The 23,208-nt window shown below is 38.7% G+C and overlaps 1 protein-coding gene across 7 annotated transcripts in view; it reads left to right on the forward strand.

The window, feature by feature from the left end:
• The first annotated feature begins 232 nt into the window (after window positions 1-232).
• The window catches only part of pot1 (protection of telomeres 1 homolog), a 36,474-nt gene continuing 13,498 nt past the window's right edge, over window positions 233-23,208 (forward strand). For 3 of the 7 annotated variants that reach the window (XM_036576140.1, XM_036576141.1, XM_036576137.1), the window contains exons 1-11: window positions 233-412; window positions 1,654-1,744; window positions 4,086-4,221; window positions 5,259-5,331; window positions 5,993-6,093; window positions 7,901-8,008; window positions 8,140-8,193; window positions 12,586-12,691; window positions 14,379-14,509; window positions 14,725-15,018; window positions 15,550-15,705. In XM_036576140.1, coding sequence (XP_036432033.1) covers window positions 4,102-4,221; window positions 5,259-5,331; window positions 5,993-6,093; window positions 7,901-8,008; window positions 8,140-8,193; window positions 12,586-12,691; window positions 14,379-14,509; window positions 14,725-15,018; window positions 15,550-15,705 — 1,143 coding nt within the window. In that variant the 5' untranslated portion in view covers window positions 233-412; window positions 1,654-1,744; window positions 4,086-4,101. Of the gene's footprint in view, window positions 413-1,328; window positions 1,432-1,653; window positions 1,745-4,085; window positions 4,222-5,258; window positions 5,332-5,992; window positions 6,094-7,900; window positions 8,009-8,139; window positions 8,194-12,585; window positions 12,692-14,378; window positions 14,510-14,724; window positions 15,019-15,549; window positions 15,706-23,208 lie in introns of those variants that run through there. The other 4 variants (XM_036576138.1, XM_036576142.1, XM_036576143.1 and 1 more) reach the window with 4 other exon arrangements.

The raw sequence follows: 23,208 nt of genomic DNA on the forward strand, positions 1-23,208 counted from the left end.
TGTATTTTTTTGTATCAAGAAATTTACATACTTTGATTTTCAACTAAATTTGATACATACCTTTAGTCGCACGTTACCAGAAGCAGAATGACTTTAATATGATTAATAAAGTCAATATTACGATATAAAATCTTACTTTTTAGGCATATGGTTCAATTCACTTGACAAATGTGGGTAAACTCAGAAAACATATGGATACCCTGACATGTAAAACTTCAGTTATGGGTCTTAAATGTGTTCAGGAACTGTACTGCACGAATCCCAGCCGGAGTGGAGGGAGCGCTCCGCTCCGCCTTTCTGCGTGACGCTCATTTCCTGCCCTCACTCCGCGCTCACATTAAACTTCACACAGAGAAGTTGTTGCCTGTTACACTGAGTGAAGCAGCTCATCAGGCTGACGCTCCTGCTGCGGGTTTGTTCATGTATTTAACACTTTTGTCAAATACGCCATGTCCCAAAGCTGAACGTAAACATGCGGAGGTAACTAGGCGCTCTCGCTGTTCGGTTTGCCCAAATGTACTTGTAGCTGAGGGGAGCTACTAGTAACGAGCTAGCTAACGCTTGCTAACTGCAGCGGCTAGCCGTTTGTTTTCTGTTTGTAAGTGAGCTGACAGTTAGCTGACAGTTTAAACACCACAGATATCTCTCCATTTGAGCTTTCGTGTGGTAAACTGTGCTGTCTGAGAAGACTGTAGCTAACTGGTCAGTGGTAAGTTAGTCCGAATGCAAAGAATGACTTTTATAACTTAGCATTAGCCACTGCATGTGGGTAAAATAGGTTAACTGTCAATATCAGCATCAGAGGAAACAGCTCTCACTTCGCTAGCTTAACTAACGTTAGCCTGTTTTCTGAGAAGGGCAACAGCAAACCTCCAGCTTACCTGACTCTATAACTGACTAACACAAACTACAGTGCATAAATCAGTGTGATGAGCATGCTGCAGAACAGCTTCACTGCAACAACATCCTTGTAGCCCTTAACGAATCTCTGGGGCTTAAACGGGGCAACTGCCCTGTTCTCTTTATTATGGAGCTCGTCTCGTCCGAGCGTTTGATGAGGAGTAGCTGCCCAAGGAGCTGCTCCGCTGACATTAGCTGTAGTGACTCTGCCATTAGTGCATGAGCTCTGCTGCGCTCCTCCTCCCTGCAGCGCTTACTGTTTTTAGCCTCCTTTAATCTATTCGCTCCAATCACACAGCACACGGCCCTGGGTTGAGTTGCCGTGGACTGAAGCAACAAGTGGTCATGCGAGATAGGTCTAGGAAACGCCATCATTCGTATGCGTGGGCGCTTGAATAGAAATTCCGAGTGATCACTGTTTGTGTAAACAGATGTACTGTGCGCAGTCAGCTCAGCTGTGTCTCCTAACATCAGTCCTGCCGCCCTTCTAGCAAGACTGTATTTCACATTAGACCATCTTGTTGTTTGCTTGTGAGTTGCTTCTCTTTAGATATGCCCTATAAAGTCATATCATAAATCTTTTGTATGTTGTCTAGGCTAATTAATCCTTGTTTACAGCAGAGATAACCCACAGGGAATTAATTAGACCCGCTACCATGTCTTGATTTTTCTTTCATTTTGAATGTGTGTTTTGAACAATAATACCTAATTCATTTCGTGTTGTTGTGTTTCCTTTTGTGTTCCACTCTGAAGGCTTCAATTACGAGCTGGAGAGAGAGGCACAGGAATATTCATAAGCTCCATCATTACACTTCATCCACTTTATCCCCTGCTTCATCTGATGGTATGTGTTATATCCCCTGCTTCCCATAATAGTATGTGTTAAATGAGTTGCAGGGATGTGCTAGACCCTGCATACCTGTGTGGTTACTTGTTTCCTCTAATTTTTATGGTTTTTGAAAGCAGGATTAGGATCTGTGCTGAAAAGATTTTGTTTTAGCAGAAGAAAGAATAAGAATGGGGTTTTCGTCAGGCTCTTCAAGGTCAACTCAGTATTTCAGAATCTCTCACACTTGACATTTTGAAGCATTGAGTTTTGAGAATTAGTCATGAGGACCCTCATCTTAGGCATTAGGCGTCAGCCTCAGAGGCTGTCATACAAGTCTGAGCTTTATGTTCATTGGCACGGCTCGTGTTGAATGCCTGCTAGGCTCATCTCTACATGTGCTTCAAATCTTGAAGCAACAAGAGTCAACAGAAGAGGCTCTTCTGCAGCTGACAGATGTTGTTTATGCAAAATGTTAGGCTGATATACACTGTGATTGTAAAGGCCAGGAGATCTTTGAAAAGATCAAGGCCCATGAGGGAGTTCTCTCTTAGATGATTATCTTCTTTTGTAAGATCTTTGTGTCGTGATTTGTCTCTGGAAACCTATGATTAACTACACTTTTATTCATGGAAACAAAGGTCATGTCTAGATTGCCTTTTAAATTAGTTATCATTGATTAGCACTTACGTGTGAGGGATAAAGCAAGAACTAAGTGCATTTCAGCAGGACAATGAATTATTGACTGAATAGGTAACTTGCTAGCTTTCTTTAGCTACATTATAGTGACTAGAGATGTGTCCTCTGACTAACTGAGTATACTGAAGTGTATAATGAGTATACTTAAGGGTTAATGTTCCCTTTTTAGGTGACAGCACTTGTGTTGAACAAAACATTTGCAGCAGTATACAAAGGTGTACCTTTGTTTTATTATTTGAAAATAGCCTTGTAAATTAGCTTTTCTTGTCATGTGAATAATGGAAACTGTCTCTTTAGATGAGCTAATGAGCTAAGACAACAGCTAATGCCACCATGCTGCCTTTGCCTTCCCTGTCACTACCTTAACAACCTGTTGTTGACGATGCGCTCACGTTAAGTTTGACTGAATTGTTGGGCTTTATATTTTCTCCATCTTCCCATGATGAACTGTAATAAATACCCGAATAGGGATTTCAGTATTTAAACACTGGCATGCTGAACAGTTAACCAAATACTTGAGTACCTGTGCACGTCCCTAATAGTGACCCTGCCGAATCTCTTTTGAATCAGGATGCGCTGATCTGGGAGTAGTGGGCTGATGCTGATAGATATTTTTCATATGCGTATTTGCCAATGCTGATAATGATGCAGATGATACATTTACAAAAAGAAGAAATTGGAACTATGTCTACATGGTTCAGCATTACGAATAAATGTAACGCTTATTTTTAGAGGGTTACAAATGCAGTAAAATGAATAAAATCCAGACTTTTTAGTGTGGTAGTCCAGCATCATCTAAATATTCTGCTCTTCCAGAGTACAATGAATATTGGTTTGATGTATCTGTCAAATCTAAACATCTGTCAGTTGCCCATAATTATCTGCCATTGTTGATGTGTTTCTGATATCACCATGCGTCCCTTTTTTTCAAATAGTGCTGCTTTTGGACTGGCATAAATTGCTAACTCCCAGCTATTTAGGCATCATTCATTATTATTCATTCATTCATGCCGTCAAAATTGTACGGTATTAATTACATTGCGTCATATTATAATCTCTGTAGAATGAACTGTAGAATGAAAAAAGCAAGGCGTCCTGGGGGTCAGAAAGGGGTAAAGCTGCTTGGCTAGATTGGAAATCACCACAAGGCTAAAGTCTTACATATCTTTTCAGAGTTTTTGTGTCACAGGAGTGGGATTGCAGAAATAAATGAGCACACATAAAGTGCCTCATTCTGAATTAGTCATCCACATCAGAAGAGTCATGGCTGTCTATATTTGGAGAGATTGACAGGGCTCATGCTTAATCTCTGTTGAAAGGTTTGGTCATGTGACTGGAAAGCAGAAGAAGGCTGCTTCTGTTTTGTGGTATTGTCATGGAGCCTTGCAGCAGGAGAGAAATGAAAAGGCTCAATGCTAGAAACAGAGCCCTTTTGCATCTTCACATGAGTGCTTCTTTACAATGCAACGTAAGGCAGCCTGTTAAGCTGCTGCTTGTTGAGAATGTGCTATACAGTCGCTGGTTTATGTATTTCTTTAAATCCTATTGTTGTGAGGATCTAACATTGTCTGTCAGCTGTCAAGTGAGCAAGTTGGTCACTGGAGTTTTCTGTTTTCTTTGTAGCACCTTTTGAACCAACATGCCTTGTTTATCATTGCAGACATTAGCAGTCAGGCATGCCAGTCCATGCAGTGAAAGATGTCAGTGACCTGGACACCAAGGTTCCCCCACATTTGCAGCAGATCGCTATACCGGACATCAAACTCACACCTGACTGTGTACACAGGAGTGTGAAGGTTGCATTAAATTGCTGTTCCCCACCACCTTTTGCATTCCTCTTATATTTCATCACCGTCATATATAAACCTTCTAATTGTTTTTTATTTTAATTTTAAAAAACTTATGCAAACACCAGCCGCTCTTTACATTGTGTGGACATTTCATGACAGTCTAAGAAATGGTCCAAAATTATACTCGTTACACAAGTGAAAGTAAAGCAAACATTTCTTTCCTTCTTAACAATTCAGAGATACAGTACTGTGCAATATTCAAAGATCATCCTTCATTTAATTAATTTCAAAGCAGCCTTTAAGTGCAAGATATTCATTTTTCAGGAGATATTTCTGAGGAGATTTGATACAGGATAATCTATTTGCATAAGGAATGGGAAAGTCAAAGGGCTTTGCAAAACTGTTCATTAAAATGTATTATTAAAAGATGTAAGTGAAAAATAGGGCAACAAATGGGACGACTGTGCAAGACCTAGTAGAGCACCAAAACTGTCACCATCAGATGATAAGAATAAGAAATCAGACAAAAAAGGAAGTACATTTGGACTAGAACACAGAAACTAGACATCTGACATGTGGAGGAAGGTTTTATGGAGTTTAAATTTGTAATTGGGATTATTTGGATCCTGAGAAGCAGATAATCCCCAACTTCTAAGACTGAACTTTAAAGGTGTGGAAAAATATCACTACAAGTTTCTTTAAAAAACTTAAAACAAATGTTCTGAAAAGAATAGAAACTGTAATAAGAGCGAAGTTTGGAGACAAATACTGAATATAATGTGAATAATACTGAAATGTTGATATTATGTATAGTTGTTTAATTCTGTGTAATGTTCTATTATGTGTACGTTTTCTGCTTTTTTTGTCCTGATCCTGGGAAATAACTTGTTCCTAATGGCCATTTTGACTGGAAATTAAATAAACAAAGGGTGGTCTCTGACTTTTGCACAGCACTGTGTGAGGATTTGTTATGAGTGACGATGTATCTGGAGAAAAAGGAAAAAACTGTCTTTACTGTGCTGATTATTTATTCTTTTTCATAGGGTAAAGTGGTTCAGAAGGGCCCTGTAGTATCTTGCAAGCAAAGAGACTGTTTGCTGAAGGCTGTTATTCAAGGTGAGGCTCTGATTAAAATGCTCAACTTAAAAAAAAAAACAAAAAAACAGTAAGACTGCTTAATGCGTACTGCTGTGATGGGGACGGGTTATGGGAGGCTATGGCCTTGATTCCCAGGCTATAGTAGAGAAGAGCAGGTTTATATTTAGTTGCACAGAGAAAGTATAGGCTTAGGTGCAGGTTCAGACATTGCAGATGTGAGAAACAGTTGATCTTCAGTGACAGCAGTTATTCTGTATGAGAAGAATGATAATGGTTGATCACAAATTCATGTTGTCTGCATTATTGCCTGCCATCTAACATATTCTGTTCTGCTGCAGTTTAAGAGGATTTCAACATAATGGCTGAGTTTGGTTACATTATATTGTCCATGTTTCATGTTTGTGTGCAGTATTGCAGTAAACATACATATCTTCATTATTATGCACCTGTAGTAGGAGGACAGTGTTGATATGTAAATGTATAAATATATGTAAATAAAAATGTCATTGAATCTGACTACAGAAAGACGCATTCATTGATCCAGTCTTGCTCTTTAGCATGTCAGTCTTGCTCTTTGTGCATGTTAAAGCTTTTTCATTACTGGGCTTCTTCTCACTCCCTCTTTGGTTTTCTCTTATTATTCTCCGTTATTTCTCTTTCTCCCCTCTTTGTTTCTCAGAGGAAGACCCCCAACAGAGTTCAGCGTCACAGCATGCATCAATCAATGTCATTTTTTTTGGCACATTGGCCAAGGACTTCTCGCAGTCTGTCAGTCAAGGGGTAGGCCTCTGCTTTAACACATTAAAGTATCCTTTCAAGAATTTTATGGGGATATCAATGAGGTCTCCGCTGGGATAAGCCATACCCTTGACTTAGTTAAAAGGTTACATTAATAAATAGTGTTCTGCAGTAATAATGGATATGAATTATCATTAATAATTTTACCCAGGGCCTTCTCTCTGTTGACTGGCATGAGAAATCTGTTCAGTATCTATTAAACATCATTTAGTTTCTGTGAAAGTTGAATATTTTACTAAAATATCTAGTTCAGTAAGTGAAATGTGTTGGTATTATTATTGTTTTGAGCAGTACATTGCTCTCCCATGCCTGTGCTAAATGCTGCTGTCGCTAACAAGTCAGAAAGCTTTCAAATGCCTTTCTGAAGTAACCCCATTTGTATGAATATGGTGTGAAAAGCACAGCAGTTGCATAACACGGATTTTGCCGCATCGGAATCAGAAACATAACACAATCATCGTAGTTTGGATTGCCTCCCTGCTGACAGGGGATGACTATCTGACAAAAAAAAACCTTCCCTGAGAGACATGTCTTTAATCTGAGCCCTAGTGCTTTGCTTTTTTCAGTGGTGCTTAGAATGGGCCCTTTTTCCTCTCAGGATCCTATCCTCATCTTCACAGCTGGCTTTTCTGTGATTTTGTTCGTTGCCCCAAGAGCCCCTCTTTCATTATCAGCTGTTCTGTGTGGCTCATCCTCACTTTTATTGTTACTGTAATGCTGAGGGTGACTCTCCATCTTGTTCATGTGGTTACAGCACTTCTTTTGTAACCCAAGCTGATGCTAAGCGCTGTACGTGATTACAGAAGAAACTATTGTGATATTTAGCAGCTGCTGTAAGAGCAGTGTGCTGCACATTGTCAGCACGTTGCACATTGTCAGTTCATTTTCTGTGAGCAAGGGTTCAACAGAGAGAACCATACACTTGATTTAGAGAAACAGACATTGTGTGATATTATGTATACAGAATATGACCATATAAAGATGCCATTTGTGCCATGGGATCATGTGGTGCAGTATGGCAGGACAGAATCTCTCTCATACAGATTTTGACTATTCATATGGAGTTTGGTAGGGACATGCACATTTAAAATTTAAAGCAGTACTTTTTTTGTAGAAATTCAGCAGTGTGTATTATATAATTGTGTGAATGCTGTTCTTTGAGCTGATCACAATTATTTAAGCTGACCGCACTTTTCTCTCTTGTTAGTTTTTGTAGTAATACAACGCAACAAATAGAAGGTGAATGCATGGAAAAATAAAAGAAAGCAGAAAATGCTTTCATTGAGACATGTCATATTAATAAAAACAAAAGTTCTAACTTCTGACTGGTGCTGTAACCTGTTTTGAGGGATGCAGTCGGAAACGTTTGTTGATTTGAGTTGGAGCTGTGTCTGTCTTCAGTTAGAAGCTACTATGTATAGACAGCTAGGGAGCAAGATAACTAATTGGTCTGTTTGGCTGCTTTAGGCTTATAATTTAAAAAAATTTGCATTGAGGAAAACAGGCAATTAAATTGTTAGTCAGAATTATTTACACGACAGCTATTCTTCTGGTAAAATTTCCTGATTGTGACCGGCCTAGTGACAAGGCATGCTTTACTACCTCTTTTCTTCTTTATGTTGAGCCTTAGTCATTAGATTACTCACTCAGTTCCACAGTGAAATTGTAGCCATTACTAGGTCACTAATGTTGGCTAGGTTCACTGAGCTCACCTCTGTCATGTTTGCTCAAGATCAGTTTACTAACATTTGTACCTTTTTTTTTTTTATCCTACTACATACTGCTGTAGGACATTGTTTTATTGGCTGGCTTCACCATCAGTAAGTCGCCCACTGAACAAACTGACAGACTGCATCCCTGTCACTTGGAGATGAGTGACCCTGATGCCTGTATGTGTGTAAGTATCTAATGTTAACTAAGAGATTTTTTTCCCTTGAATACACAGATAAAGTGTTTTATCTTAACCAAAAACCTCTGTGGTTTGTAATATTTGTTTATAATTGATTTCATGTGGTCTGTGTGTCATAGGTGTGCTCTTCTGCTGTTTCTTCTTCTAGCGGATCTTCTGCTGTCAGTTCTGAGGTACTGTATTTGGTACTTACATTTATGCCTAAAGCACAGCTGTCTGAAGCCCTATTTGTGAGTTCAGAACACACCTTCTATATATGATTACAGTATGACAACAGATTGAATGACCGTAGGAGTGGAAAGAACTCAAACAACTAGGGCTGGAGTTTGGGTGACTTCTACTTTAAACTAGAAGTTTGAACCCCTGTCCTTTGAGAAACAGAGGTAGGGCTGAGAGAGAGGACTGAGGATCAGGTAGGAGATGAGGTGGTGGTGGGGGGCAAAAAAATTCTCATAGGAAATGGAAGGTAGAGATGGAAATTTGTAGAAGGTTGGATAGGAGTGATAAGCTTCAAGTGTGGTCCTCCTCATGATGTTCAGTTATTTCATACTGTCATTTAAACAATTGCTGTAATTAAACCCGGAATGAATGTGGAATGTTCATTGTTTGTACAAATTTGATAATTATGGAATGAGTGACCCTGGATTTGCTGAACTCGGAGCTCTCTCAGTAATTAGTCCTGTTTGAGCTGGCTTCACAGTAATAAGAAAGTCATGGGTATTAAGCATCGTGTCTATTGCATAACAGTAATGTTTCAGTCTGGGCTATTTGTGGTAGGGTTTGTATGAAGTCATTTTGACTAGTCGACTGGTTGACAATTATCATAGATAGAGGAAAATAGTTCCAGACTTCAATAAAAAAAATTTGTTAGTAGATTGCTTTTAGGAACTAGTGGCACATGCTTCATTTTGAGGCATAGAGCAGAAGTTTTGTTAGTCTCAGCTGTGGACACTTTGCCCATAGCGTTAAGATAGTCACAGCTATTAGATTATTGTCTCTCATGGCTATCCACTGGTCTGTGCACTGTTTTTTTTTTTTGTTTTAATCAGTCTGATCGAAAACTCAAGCTAAATGCCAGCTTATGACCTTCTAGCAAGCTGTTGCCTGTAACTAGGCAGTTCATAACCATGTTGAGTGTCGAAATCTACCTAACTCTCTGGTGATAACCAAAGAGGCTGGCTTGTGAGTCTATGTATATTTCAGTGTAGTTTTACTCAGGTTGCAGTTGACAGTCAAACTGGCTTCATCTCAACACTAGTGAAGTACTTTGGACTTTATGTTTACAAAAAAAACTGCTTTCTGGACTCTCCTCTTGCCTGCACACTGTTTTTCCACTGCAGTTAGTCCATCACTAAAATCAGGCAGGATTGTTCTTACAACTAGTATTGAAATTAAAAATATATATATTTATTTGTTTTTGTAGCCTTTATAGCTGTTGAGGTAATGTTGACTGTTTCCCAGCCTTTCGGTGCACAAAATTGTGCTAGCAGTTCTGATGTAACTAGCTGTTAGAATTTTATTTCTTTTTATTTTGCACAATAATGAATGGTGCTTTTGTAATTTTGTATTTTTGCAGTTTGCTTAAATGAGAGATTAGGTAGATTTGTAGACACATCCAAAAAAGTCTGTACCTACATCACATCCAGTCAGTCACAATTTTATTTTTTAAATAATTTATCGCCTCTCATATTGTCACTGCTATACAACAGCTTTATCGAACATATTTTATGCCCATATCATGCAGCCCTAATATGCGGTACTTTGGGAACATTGCAGAGTTTCTTTACACCATACAAATTGACCAGTCAGATTGCAAATTATAATGGACTAACTAATCCAAACTTGAATCCATTCTGATACTATATTTCCATACATAGGTTCTGAATGAGGTAATATTTAGATGTTGTATAACCAGCCTAAGCTTGAGGGCATCTAAAGAACATTCCATACAAAATCAATCATTTTACATGACTTTATTTTATGAAAACTGATTTGAAAGATTTTGTTAATAATTTTATGTCCATATCTTTCCAAGGCATTTTCAAGCTTGGTTAAATAATTTGGCAGGAAATTAGTGGTCATTTATCCTGGTGACTGGACTAGGGTGAATGTTGCCACTTTAGATGGTCTTCAACCCACACTTTAGGCATGGCACTGCTCACATAAAGTTTAGACTTGACTGTATGGGTCTATAAGATGAAAATACACTATTGAAGACAAGTGCCTTTTGGAGCACATTTAAACACATAATTTGTCCAGTCTGGTGCTTGCCTGATCTGTTTATTATTATTTTTTTTATATAATGCGATATGATACATTTGATGAGATTTTCATAGTTTTCAGAGGATCTTCACTGACTGCCTCTCATTCCTTCTAAAAACTATAAACCTTAATATAACATTACTAGAATCTGTTTTTGAACAAATTTTTAGATGCTGAAAAAATTGGAACTGTCATTGATTTTATTTTTCTGTATCTTTTATTAATATCACTGCTTTTTGCAAAGAGCTTTCAGCACATACCCCTTAAGAGAAGTCTTCTGTATAGCCGGTTCTTGTGCATCAGGCAAATATGCAACAGGAATGATGACTTTCAGCTGGAAGCTAACAAGCTGTAGAATCAATTTATTGCCCAGGAAATGGCTTTACAAGGCCAGTAACCGTCCACTGCATACTAAGCCATCCAACAATAAACTACATTTCAATAATACAGATCTAATATGCTGTACAACATATACAGTATATTTTTTTAATGAGTATGCAGACATCCTCTATTGGTGAATTTAGGTACTTTAAAGTTTACTCATTGCTCACATAGGTGTTCAGTTGCACGCACCTAGCTTGTACATTCTCCATAGAAAAGCATTGCTAATCAAATGGAATGCTCTGGAACTGCTGCACTTAAGCCTTAGGTCACCATAGCCAGTGCTAAGTGTCGACTAGAGGGACATAAAATTACCCAGCATTGGGCTGTGGGGCAGTGAGTGATCGAGCTCTTCTGATACCTTTGGGATGAGTTGGAGTATCGTTTGCAGTATAGAACTAATCCTCCAACGTCAGTACGTGAATATTAATAAAAAAAAACATTGGCTTGTAATACATTTCAATGACATTGGTAATAAGAATTTTTTCAAATTTGCCTGGTTTTGTCCACTATAGAGCTAGGAACTTGCATGATGCATTGGTACATGTGGATTTATTTGTTCAAGCGAATTGTGAGCCCCTTTTGGTTTTATGCATAGAGGCATTGCGCTTCTTGAAGAAAGTCAGTGTATTTGCAAGCCAGACCGTAGGGAAAAAAATACAGGATCAAACATTATATTACATGCAGTTCTACTCATGTTGTTTACCTTCTTTCCTGTCCCTGTGGTCTGCAATATGTAAGTGAGACTACCCTCCAATTAAGAACACACAGTGTACAAAACCTCCATACTCACAGCTGATTTAAAATTTCCTGTGGCACATCATTTTTAGGAGGCTAAACATACAGCCATGAGACTCCCCTTCTGGCCTGTGGAGGTCTTGACCATTGAAGAACAGGGTAAAGAGTGTAAACAAATTATACAGAGAAACAGGTAGACTACAGTCTGTAATTGTAGAGCTACAGAGTGCACCTGTATGGTAAGTGGAGCTGATAAAATGCACAAAGAGGGTAAATATAAGGAGGTGTACATAATTAAGTAGCTGGTCGTTGTACACTTTGTCTAGAGGTGGCATTATTTTCTTTTTCCAGTAATTGATTATAGGATGCCGGATATTGTCAGGAGTCAGATTGCTCAGAATTTTAAGAAGTTTTGGATCAGGATTTTTTTAGGCTTGTTATGGAAGGCTTTGTCTTCTGAATATGATTGGAAGATGCACCAAACCAACTTCGGTACACACAAGAATTTTTAAGCTAGATGATTTAGCATAGTCACAGAATTACACATTTTCACTGTCCTTGACATAGTCCTCAATAGATTATTGCTAATAGAGCATGTCTTGGGTTTTAGTCTCTTAAGACTGCTGAAAACATTACAGGTTTGGATTGAACTGCTAGAATCTGGGAAAGCAATATTGTCTAGTGTGAATAGATAGTTCAAGGCCAGCATACAGTGCTGCGGTTTTCAAAAGATATCTTTGTTAAAATCATTGAGCAAGATGTAATATATACATGCCTTTATTTCTGTGTTGTATTACTGCAATATTGTGACTTTAATCGGCTGTTTTGTGGTGATGTTCAGGAAGAGCACGCAGACCTTACAGTACATTTCAAGCTCAAGGCCTTTCCTTGGGCAGTTTAGAGTTATTCAGCCATTTCTAATGCACACTACAGTAAATTTTCAGTTTGTTTTTGTGCTTATTTAAGCAATAAACATGTTATGCTTTTGCATATTGTGAAAATGTTTGTTTCCATGTCCTTGATTTTTCAATGCTCCTTTGGAAGGCTTTTCCCCTTTTCAATTGTTCTGATGTGTGGTTCACATCAAGTGTCTGTCTGCTTCTCTGTGTCTGTTGTAAGCTTGTTTGTTTCTGCATTCATATGCATCACTGGTTCATGACCTTCTACCTTTTCTCTTCATTTAGCACAGGTACACTTACATTCCTTTGAATGAGCTGAAACCCAGGAGGATAGTGAACGTGTATGGTGTGGTGACATTCTTCAAGCAGCCTTTTCCCACCAAAGGCACAGGTCAGTCTCCAAAAAAGCAGTAATAGTGTGTCTTACTGTCATTGGTGCCCCTCAAGCTCGGAGTAATGCTGAGGGAAAGATGGCTCTCAGCAGTGCTCTTAACATTTCAGGGCAAGTAAAGAGACTAGTGACTTTGGAAATGGGATGACGACTGTGAAGGAGGTGGGGGTAGAGCACTTATCGCATTATATGGAGGTCAAAATGGGAGCTCTTTAGAGGGATGGCTTTTAGTTGAAGGGCCTCTTTCCACCAGGGATCAATCATTTTCAGCCTTCGTACTAATCATAATCAGAGTACTTCTGACCTCTTGAAGAAAACTTATGCTAAAAGAAATCTTATATGCTGTAAAAAGTACCAGTGCTGACCAGTACACTCTAACCTTTAATAATGTATTATAGGAAAGGTCTTCAGATGCAAATCTTTACTCCGGTTTCTGGTCTCAGATCTTGTAATCAGTGTTAGTAGCTGAACAGTTTATGTAAGTTCATGTGCAACACCATTACGAGTATGCATATTATAGTATAGTAATATGTAGTTTTGGATGACCAGACATTCTCTGTTTTTGACATTTTGACACACGCAAAAGTGTTTTTTAGTGAATTTAATGTTGCAGTAAAAGGAGCACTGTATCTCTCTATATTACTTGCTTTGTTTCTCAAACCTTTTGTCCTTTTATGCCTTTCTTTTCTTTCCCATCCCCCTTTCCTTACACTTCCCTTGACTCTGATGCTAGCATGAAATCCTTCTAACCCTCGGGTCATGGTGTAGATCACAGCAAGGAAACCAAAACAGTGGAGCTAACCAATTACAGCCCTTCCACTCCATCAGGGTGCTGGACTGCTCCAGCTTCACGCAATTATGTGTGCCTTAACACATTCAGATCATTGATCATACTTTAGATTGTGTCATGCTGGCACCCTGTAAAGTGGTAAAAATCAATCCTCATCCCAGTCAAAGGCTCCTGTCGATGGATCGTTGTGATGAGCAAAGAGAGAGTCTAGGCTTGCGTCCAATTTAATCAGCCAAAAGACTTGTGCATTGTGCACACGCATTGTGTTCAAAGAGGCAAACACTACGTGCCATATCAGTGCTGAATGTGAAAGGCCATAGCACAAATGAGCTTTAAAATGCTAACCTGCTTTAATGCCTTTTGTTAGCATTGAATGTTGCAAACACGTGTTTCTATATTTTGGTGTGTGTCTCAAGCAGTAAACAAACTTATCCAGGGCTGTGCATACATTAAAGAGACTGGAAATTGTAGACAATAAGAAAGAGCAGGTTATGTCACTTTTCCTATAAGTAAACTCTTATTCAGCAGGTTTCATTATGTAGTAAGTAAATAACTGTTTGGAGCAGCGTAATAAGTTAATCTTATGAATTGCAGAAACATTCTCCATCTGGCGTTGTTTGTGCTGTAATGAGATTGATGCTTGTGTAGTAATTTTTCCCCTCAAACTGTGTTGAAATGTCTACAAAAATTAATCTCACTCATGTAAACACTTCTGGGTTTGTGAAATCGTTAATGTCAGTAGATGGCAACCAAATTTTGTTGTACCTGCCTGCGTGCACTAATTTGTAATAAGAAGTGTTTTATTCAACCCTTGTATTTATTAATGCTTGTAGTGGATGGTATGAAGGAAAGTGAATTGCTATAGATTCTTACATGGAGCCCATTGATTTTCTGTAGATTACTGTTCCACACTGAAGATCACAGACCAGTCTAATGCTAAAGTGGGCTGCACTATTTTCAGTGAAAGGCTTGAGGACCATCCTAAAATCTTCAGAATCGGAGACATTATTCGGCTCCACAGAGTGAAGGTGAGGAGATTAGTTGACTAAATTTGTCTGCTTTCAGGTTTAAAACACATTTGAAGAGCTTCAATGATTGCATGCACTATAAAGTTCAAGCACTGTAATCGAATCTATAAATCTCTGTAATCTCAATAAAAGTAGTTGATTTAGGTCTATGTAACTAACAGACAGTCATGAAGTGTCCACCTTTGGCTTAGAGAGTTGTTGCTATTTCTACACAGACTCAGATGTTCAATGGATCCATGACTCTTCTGACCAGTCTGGGCTGGTCTACCGTTACGTTTGATGGAATGTTGAATAGCCCAGTTGAGCCACGCGCATCAAGCCGGACTTTCCACTTTGATGAAGCTGACAAACGTGTAGTGGAGGCACTGCGCCAGTGGGCATCAAGCCAGTCACTGCTAGCTAGTGAGCCTACTGTTCCTCTGTCATCAGTGCAGCCCAAGATGTACTTTGATCTGACCTGCCAACTGCTAGCGAAGGCCTGCATGGACAGCAGATGCATGCTGCTTAAGGTGAGGGACATTATAACTGTCGGTTGCACTTCACGGATAAAGTAAAAGTATGCCACAGTTATAGGGACACATATGTGTTGCCTGTGCTCTGGCTTATATATATGAATGCATGTATCTATGAGTAAACAGAAAGTAGTATGTAGTCCTTTCAAAGAGGTGGATAATAATAATAATGATGATAATAATGAGTCCCTTTATGACGAAAATCTTTATAACACCATGGAGAAATCCTGCGGCTCGTCTAAAAAAGGACAGCTATATCTGCATGCCCTTGGAGGTTATAGTACAGCCTGTTAATCATACAGGCTTTGCAAAATGCAACAGATCAAGGCTGTTCATTTTCCGTAAATGCCAAGCTTTCCAACTTCACAGGGCTGTGCTTTCTCAGTACGTAAGCCAAAAATATAAGATGGTATGTCAAAACACCACCCACAGTCCCTGAAAATGTTAGGAACTGTGAAAAACAAATCACATGATGTTATTTTGTGCTGATCATCTAGCCGTTAAAATGGAAGTGTCTTCTTTGCTCAGGTGTGGGATGGAACAAAGTGTGAGCACCCCCTTCTTAATGTGGCTGTGGCACCAGGTGCCTTAGAGGGAGAGCCCACTAACTCTCAAGACCGAGAGAACCTGACTGCCAACATTCTGGTCTACGACAACCATGTGGAGGTTGCCAGAACGTTAAAGGTGAGAGACAAAACATTTCACCTGTTCAAGGTGACTGTAGCATTTCATTGTAATGTTTAGTGGGCTTGTTTGTAAACCATCTACAAAGTTTGGTGAGTCTAAGTCTGAGGGGTCTGAGTATGTATTGGGCTATCTGTCTGTATGATATGCTGCCCTGGCTTAGGACCAATTCTTGTACCTGCATATCCTAGTGAACACAGTATACAGTAGACAAATACAATATCTTAGTAGAGCTTGACCAATAAGAATATTTTATGATCAATACCGATTTTAAGGAACTAAAGATTCCAATAACCAATATCTGACATAATGTAATGTGGTCAAAAATTGAACAGACTCACAATAGTTTTGATCAAACAGTGTTCTACTGACTGTCGCTTGTTATCTGTGAATTGATTTCTCAATGATTCTCAATTGTCAAATCTCTTAAACAAACAGCAGAAACTCAGGAAGCTTTAAATCAGTGGTCACCAACCCTGGTCCTGGGGATGTACCTTTCTGTAGAGTATACTTCCAGCTACTGTATGGCACACTTCCTATAGCATATTAACTTCTTCCCAAGTCCCTGATTGGCTAGGTTAGATGCATTAGTTTTAAGTGAGTATGACAATTTATTAGATACAGATTGGAACTAAATTCTGCAGAAAAGTAGATCTCCAGGAGGAGGATTGATGACCACTGCCTAATAATACAGATTTTGTAGCATGGGGTCTTGCTATGGGAGCTTCCCATAATTTTTACCAATTTTGTTGGTTTCTGTTCATTTCTTGGTACTTCATTTTGTTTGATTTGGAATAGTCAGTTTATTTTGATAATTTAACTATCAGGCCGAAAAAGCCTGAAACATTCCTGCAGGAATTCAGTCCTTGAAAGTAAATAAGGAGTAATATAGACTCTGAAGGGCATGATGTGGCTTCACTCTTTTAAGAGGTGGTTGAGCAACTATAGGTATGCAGTCATGTCCACATAGGGCTGTTGTGATCAACTGTTTGAAGCCTGAGGCCGATTGACTTAACAGGTCAGAGTAAGGTGTGCTCATGCTTGTTTGGAATGAAAGTCAAGCCTGACCTTTGTGGATAAGATCGGACACTCCTGAACTATAGGATTGCAGGTTTGATCCATTGTGTATACCATGGGGAATGGATGAAAGGGCTGTGTATGACTTTTCCGCCAGACATGGCATCAGTTAATAATTGGATTCAGTAGTTCACATTTAGCAGGGAAGGTCTTAAACTGAACTGCACTTGGAAAAATCTTTGAAGAAACATTTCATTTTCACTTTATAAATTATGCCTAATCACAGATCAAACAGCACAGCTCCTTACTCAGATGAATAAGTACATTTAATTCTTAAACACACAGCAGAAAAGACTTAGCATTATTAAATTATTTTAAATAGAATATAAAATTCTTTTAGATTTACATCCTAGGTATAACTCCAGAAAATTCCAAAAAAATGAGTTGCTGTGCAAAGGGTAAATAAAAACAGCGTGCAATGATGTCCAAATCATTAAAACTTGATGTTTAATTGAAAAAAGTACAAAGATTTTGGAAATGAAATGTTTGACCGTTCTTGCTTGATATAGGATTTCAGCTGATCAATAGTTCGGGGTCTCCTTTGTTGTAATTTTTGTTTCATATTGTGCCAAATGTTTTCAGTTGTGACAGATCTGGACTGCAGTCAGGCCAGTTTAGCACTTGGACTCTTTTACTACGGAGCCATGCTGTTGTAATATGTACTGAATGTGGTTTGACATTGTCTTGCTGAAATAAGCAAGGCCTTCTCTAAAAAAGACATCATCTGGATGGCAGCATATCTTGCTCCAAAGTCTGTATATATCATCCAGCAATAACGGGGCTTTCACAGATGTGCAGGTCACCCATGCATGCCATGTGCACTAATGCACCACCATTACCATCACGGATGCTGGCTGTTTTTTGGAAGTGTTCCTGAGCCCGTGCAGTGATTTCTACTACAGAATCATGTCCGTTTTTTATGCCTGAGGGTCCAAAGATTACATCCAGCCAATATTGTTTTTTGGCCTTGTCTCTTACATACAGCAATTTCTCCAGATTCTCTAAATCCTTTAATGATATTTTGTACCGTAGATGATGAAATCCCTAAGTTCTTTGCTACTTTTCGTCAAGAAACGTCGTTCTTGAGTTGATGCATTATTTTCCCATGCAGCTTTTCACGTCATGGTGAAGCCCTCCCCTTCTATAATTCAGAAAGACTCAGCCTCAAAATAAAATTAAGTCGACATTTTGCTTTCATAGTTGGGTCATTCTCACGGAACCACCTCAAAACATGTCCATGAATGTTTGAGTGTCATAAGCATGATGTAGATAAAAAGAAATGTGTAATTTAGCGCATCAATTCATAGTATTCGATTGCATTATTAAGAAGACCACATCACCATATTGGTAGGCAAGCTGTAACTCTCACTGTGCTCTGATGGAGTAGGTCTCATTACTGTTACTGCACTTATAACCCTGCAGGTGGCTGAAGACCAAAAGCAAAACAGATAAGAATGACCATGAAAAACATGAAAAAGTATACTCACAAAAGAAATGGTTCCATGCTGGGAGAGGCAAAAGCCCAAAAAAGTATCCATCCGCATCCCCAAGGCACATGCAAAATAAATCCCAATTTGACATGCCATTGTTCTGTGTCCTGATGAAGGCCTGAGAACGCTGCAACGCATCAGTACATTTTTATACTTAGTGCCATGTTTCAATAAAGGCTTTTTATAGTTTTTCTAAGGACAGTGTGCCTGGGATTTCTTTGCTCTGGGATGTATTTTGCATGTCCCTTGTGGATGCGGATGGATACTTTTTTGGATTTTTTGCCTTCCCCAGCGTGGAACCATTTCTTTTGTGAGTTTTCTGCACCCATGCCCCAGGAGCACCTGTCTTTTGGTTTCATATTTGTGACCTCTGTAGCGCTTCTTCATTTCTGTTGTTAAATGAAAAAGTATGTCTGCTCTTTAGATGCACTCTCCAGAAAACACAATAAGGAGAAGATTAGCTACGTTGTTGGACTGGATCCGTGCAACCTGGATTTCTTAATAGTTTAAAAAAATTCCAGTGTGAGATTTTACGAAAAACTCGAAAACGAAAACGTGTCCGCCAAAGCTCTTAAATAGTAAACTCATTAACGTGTATAAAACAAAAGTCAGCTTCTTATTCACCTGCTTCTTATTTGAATTTTCTATTCCACCTTAAATGATGCTGCAGTTACACCGAGGTGCCTTAAACATAGAACAAATTACGAAAGTTGGCAAATACAAAACCAGCATCAGCTTTTCTCAATAAATGCATTAATTTACCTTACTAAGTGTGTCTTTAATCAACAAATTTGTCATTACCAAGCCCCAGTAAGCAAGCCAAGGGTGACGGTGGCAAGGAAAACTCCCTAAGACCAATAGGAAGAAACCCTTAGAGGAACCAAGACTCAAAAAGGGGAATCCACCCCCCTCTGGTTGACACAGAGAGCAAAACAAAACACGTGTTTCTCATTATTGATATTTATTGATATATTTTTTTTGCTTTATTTAGTTAGAAAAGGTGAGTTTGTATTACTTTTAAGTGTTGAGTCTCTTTACTCTGTTTTTCTTCTAAACTATAAGGAAGTGACCCGAACAACAAAATGTTATGTGGCACAAGTAAAAAGAAAACCTCAATAGCTGTCAGTGTGTTGCGGTAATGAGATAACATTTTTAAACACATTATACACGATAAATGCCTTTTTAATAATTATTCTCTGAAATACTTAGTTCGAAAAATACGTACAGATTGTTAAAAAATGGGGGGGGGGGCATTTACAGATATCTTCAAACCTTGCTGTGTTGCAGTAATGAGAATTTAAAGTCAGGTAAACTACACAGGTTTATTTTTAATTATTTAACCAGGTGTCATTGTGCATCAAAAACAAAAAAGACAGACAACCTCAAGTTTTAGTCATTTTAATTTTTTTAAAATTGGATCCGAGTATTTGTCATATTTGTGTGAATAATCCTGTTATTGCTTCATTTCAAATGCAGTCCAAATGTATAGTGTATTTTTTTATAGTAATTGATATTCAATGTAGACTATTTGTCCAGAAGTTTGTAGACCCCTGCAGCTCCAACCATTTTTTCTGAAATCAAGGCTATTAGTAGGGAGACCAAGTCAAACTCTGAGATGACAAAAGACTGAACAAGCACCTGGCTGGCCTCCCTGGAGAGAACAGGTTGAATCCTTCAGATATTGTAGAGGAAAAGGTGCATGACTGAATCAGGTTTGCAACATGAGCTGAGAACATTATCTGGTGATCCAGAATTGCTTGTGCATGTTGTATGGAATGGCCACTGGATTCTTGAATGAGATGGCAAGACCTGTATTCAGTGGTACTTCATCACACCAGAGGACACAGTTGCACTAAGGCTGGACGATATGGCCAAAAATGTCACCATAATAAAGTTTAAAGACTGGTTTTTGGTCCTGAGTGCCGGCTGAAGGAAGCAGAGGGTTAATTGTGGTTTTAAACTGTTGTTTATGCTCAGAACAAACACTTGCCAAACAGCAGAACATTTCACAAATCTGTCATGGGATAGTGGGAGAAAGTTTTCCAGGTTAGCTGTTTTTACCAGCTGGTTACAGCAGCACTCTCACACGCACAGCGTAACCTTGAATATTGTAATATTCATAATTTAAAAAGAAGATTAATTTTAGCTGTCTGTTGACAAGTGCTAGTACGAACATTAGCTGAGTCATTACGTCAGTGATGGATCATGCCTCCTTACTCCTATCACTCGTACTACATCCATGTCAGAGCATATCACAGTATTAAAACACAAGCTTCCAGACACTTGAATTGCTCTATATGTAGTTTGAGGGGTGGAAGAATCACAATGTATCCACTGTTTGAAAGACTGACCTTGATGGCATTAACTGCAGTGTGATTCTCTCGCACCAGACCGACAGTCTCTTCTTTTTAGGTAAGTTTAAACTGAAATCAGTGCTTCTTTGCCTTGTTTGATCACTGTAGTTTACTACAGTAACATCAATTTGGCCATGCTGTGTAAGTGACTGCTGCTTAATGTTAGCCAGCTGCTAAAACAGCTAGCCTGGAAAACTAGCGTTCTCCTACTCTCCCATGCCCCAGTCACAGCATCTTCAATTTGCTTTTATTTAAATCAGTGCTGTAACTAGCATAAACCCACTTCTTTCTTTCACATTTGTTGCTTGGGAATGCATTAATACTAAAATGACTGAGCACTGTAACACACAGACTGCTTTCAGCTGTAGTTGTGTGGAGCAGACATGATTTAACGCTACTAAAGCTTAGTAGAATGTTAGGATAGAAGTGAGTTTGCTCTAGGCCGGTACAGTTGCTTGCCTTTTGTCTTGTCACTCACACTTGGTTGCCGGAGAACAGATCAACGATCGCTCCACTCAAAGAGGAAAGGTATAACCCTGCATTTCAGATGTTTTCGTCCCGTGGTTTTTGAGTAGTCTGTCTGCCTCTGTGAAATGCTAGCTACCCACATAGGTACTGCCTGTTAAAACTAAAACACATTGTTTCCCCACACATACACGTAAACTTTATATACATTTTAAGGGCTGCCAAAGTATATTTGGCGACCCACCTTAGTCTCCACTCCCTCCCTCATCAAATCATGTTGGAAAAACTCAGAAGTATGCCCTCTCATGGCAATAAGAGTAGTGTCGTTTTTCTTACCATGGAAAAAACTATCAGGGCTGTCGCTACAATGCGGAAGTGTGAGAATGGTCTCTTATATCGAACATTTATCTAACATTGCTTAGACTTCTGTTGGGGAACATTATATCATGATGATCATTATCATTTTATCGCCAACTTCCAGTGCTCCACTGCCCAGTGCAAGGGGCTTTATATCGCTCTGGCTGGGATGTGGCATCGAACATAGTGACCTGGCTAATGTGTGGCTACTTCAGAGCATCCTATTCTAATGGCTGTGCTTTCCTATAGAGATTATACGGGCTGCATGTGCGCAAATGAACGCCTGCGGATGGCTGAATTCTACTTGTTATTCCCCTCAATGAAACAAACCAAAGGTTTTGTGTTTGTTGAGCGAGTGTGAGCTTTCTTATAGTTCCTTTTAACATTCTTTGACACATTTCTTGTTTTCTACAGCAGCCCCTGGCAGCTGATGGCTCTACAGTACAAGTTGTTATCCGGACCATATCAATACCAGCATAACATGACTTGTCGCTGCAACCTGAACCTACATAGGCACTCATCATGTGTAGTAATCAAAAGCTCATGAACACCAGTAATATCAAACAGGGAATTAGTGGTGCTCTTATGTGATCTCTGTAGAAGATGTCTTACAGTAGTAATGAGTAAATATTTGTAAAAGCAGAGTCAAGGAAGAGAGTAAATATTATCATTATCATTTGAGTGAACTGCACTATCGTGCATGCTTTTTATCATTATTTCATTGCTGTATTGCACAGCTAGCAAGATCCCAAGTACTGCCAGCCTATTTCATTGAACTACGTCCTTAATATTTGCATTATGCAGGTGAAATGTGTAATGCTATAGACTATTTATAAGGAAGCTGACTGTAGCATTGTTTTTGCCTTATTTATAATTAGTGATGTTAAATATTTATGACAAATTTCACTTTTATTATAAGGTTCAGTTCACTTCTGCTCAGCTGTTAGATTAGAACTTTTGCTCTCCTGAAGCCTCTGTCTACACAGCTTTTCGTCTTATTGAAGTTCTTTTTGAGAAATAGAGTATAACTATTCCAAACAGCCCTCAATTTTTACTCTCTTCTTTGTATTAATATTTCAGTGAGAACTTAGCTTTTGAGCTTTTTTTTTGAGGGAGAGACTGTGTTTTTAGACACGGATCCCTGCATTGTTCTTTGTCTCTCTTCTCTTTCGAAGGATTCGGAACTTGTAGCTTTTGTATTGTATGTGTTTAGATAACAAACGGGTATTTTTTAGACTGTTAGGACTGTTTTTGAAGCATAAGATTAAAACTACTCAAATTCTCTAGTACGTCTGCCACCTCTGTCTTATGAGAGCATTTTGCTACTAAATAATTCAGAGCAATAACATGATTTTGTTTTGAAACTGTGTATAGTTTTTTTTCCCAATGGGTTTTGTTTTTTGTCTTTCACTTTATTTAGCTGCGATTGCTTTTTATATATGTTGTGGCTTATTTATACTGGGCCTGTCACGATTATTACATAACCTCCTGACCATGATTGTTTCAGTTGACCATGATCATTTTTCACAGTTGTTAGAGTTCACAGCCAGGTGTTTACATTGCATCAAGCAGAATGTGATTTATGTGCGTTTTCCTTAGTTAGTTTAAACTAAATAAACTACATGAATACAAAGTCATTCCCTGCTTAATTTTAGTATATTTAAAGAAATGGTGAAATGAAAGTGCAATGAAAACGCAGCCAAGGCATGCTTGTTGTTTGAAATGTGCTTGTTTAGAAAAGAATCTTATGCCCAAGCAGT

This window comes from Colossoma macropomum, unplaced genomic scaffold (genome assembly GCF_904425465.1).
Source record: "Colossoma macropomum unplaced genomic scaffold, Colossoma_macropomum, whole genome shotgun sequence".
Classification (NCBI taxonomy): Eukaryota; Metazoa; Chordata; class Actinopteri; order Characiformes; family Serrasalmidae; genus Colossoma; species Colossoma macropomum.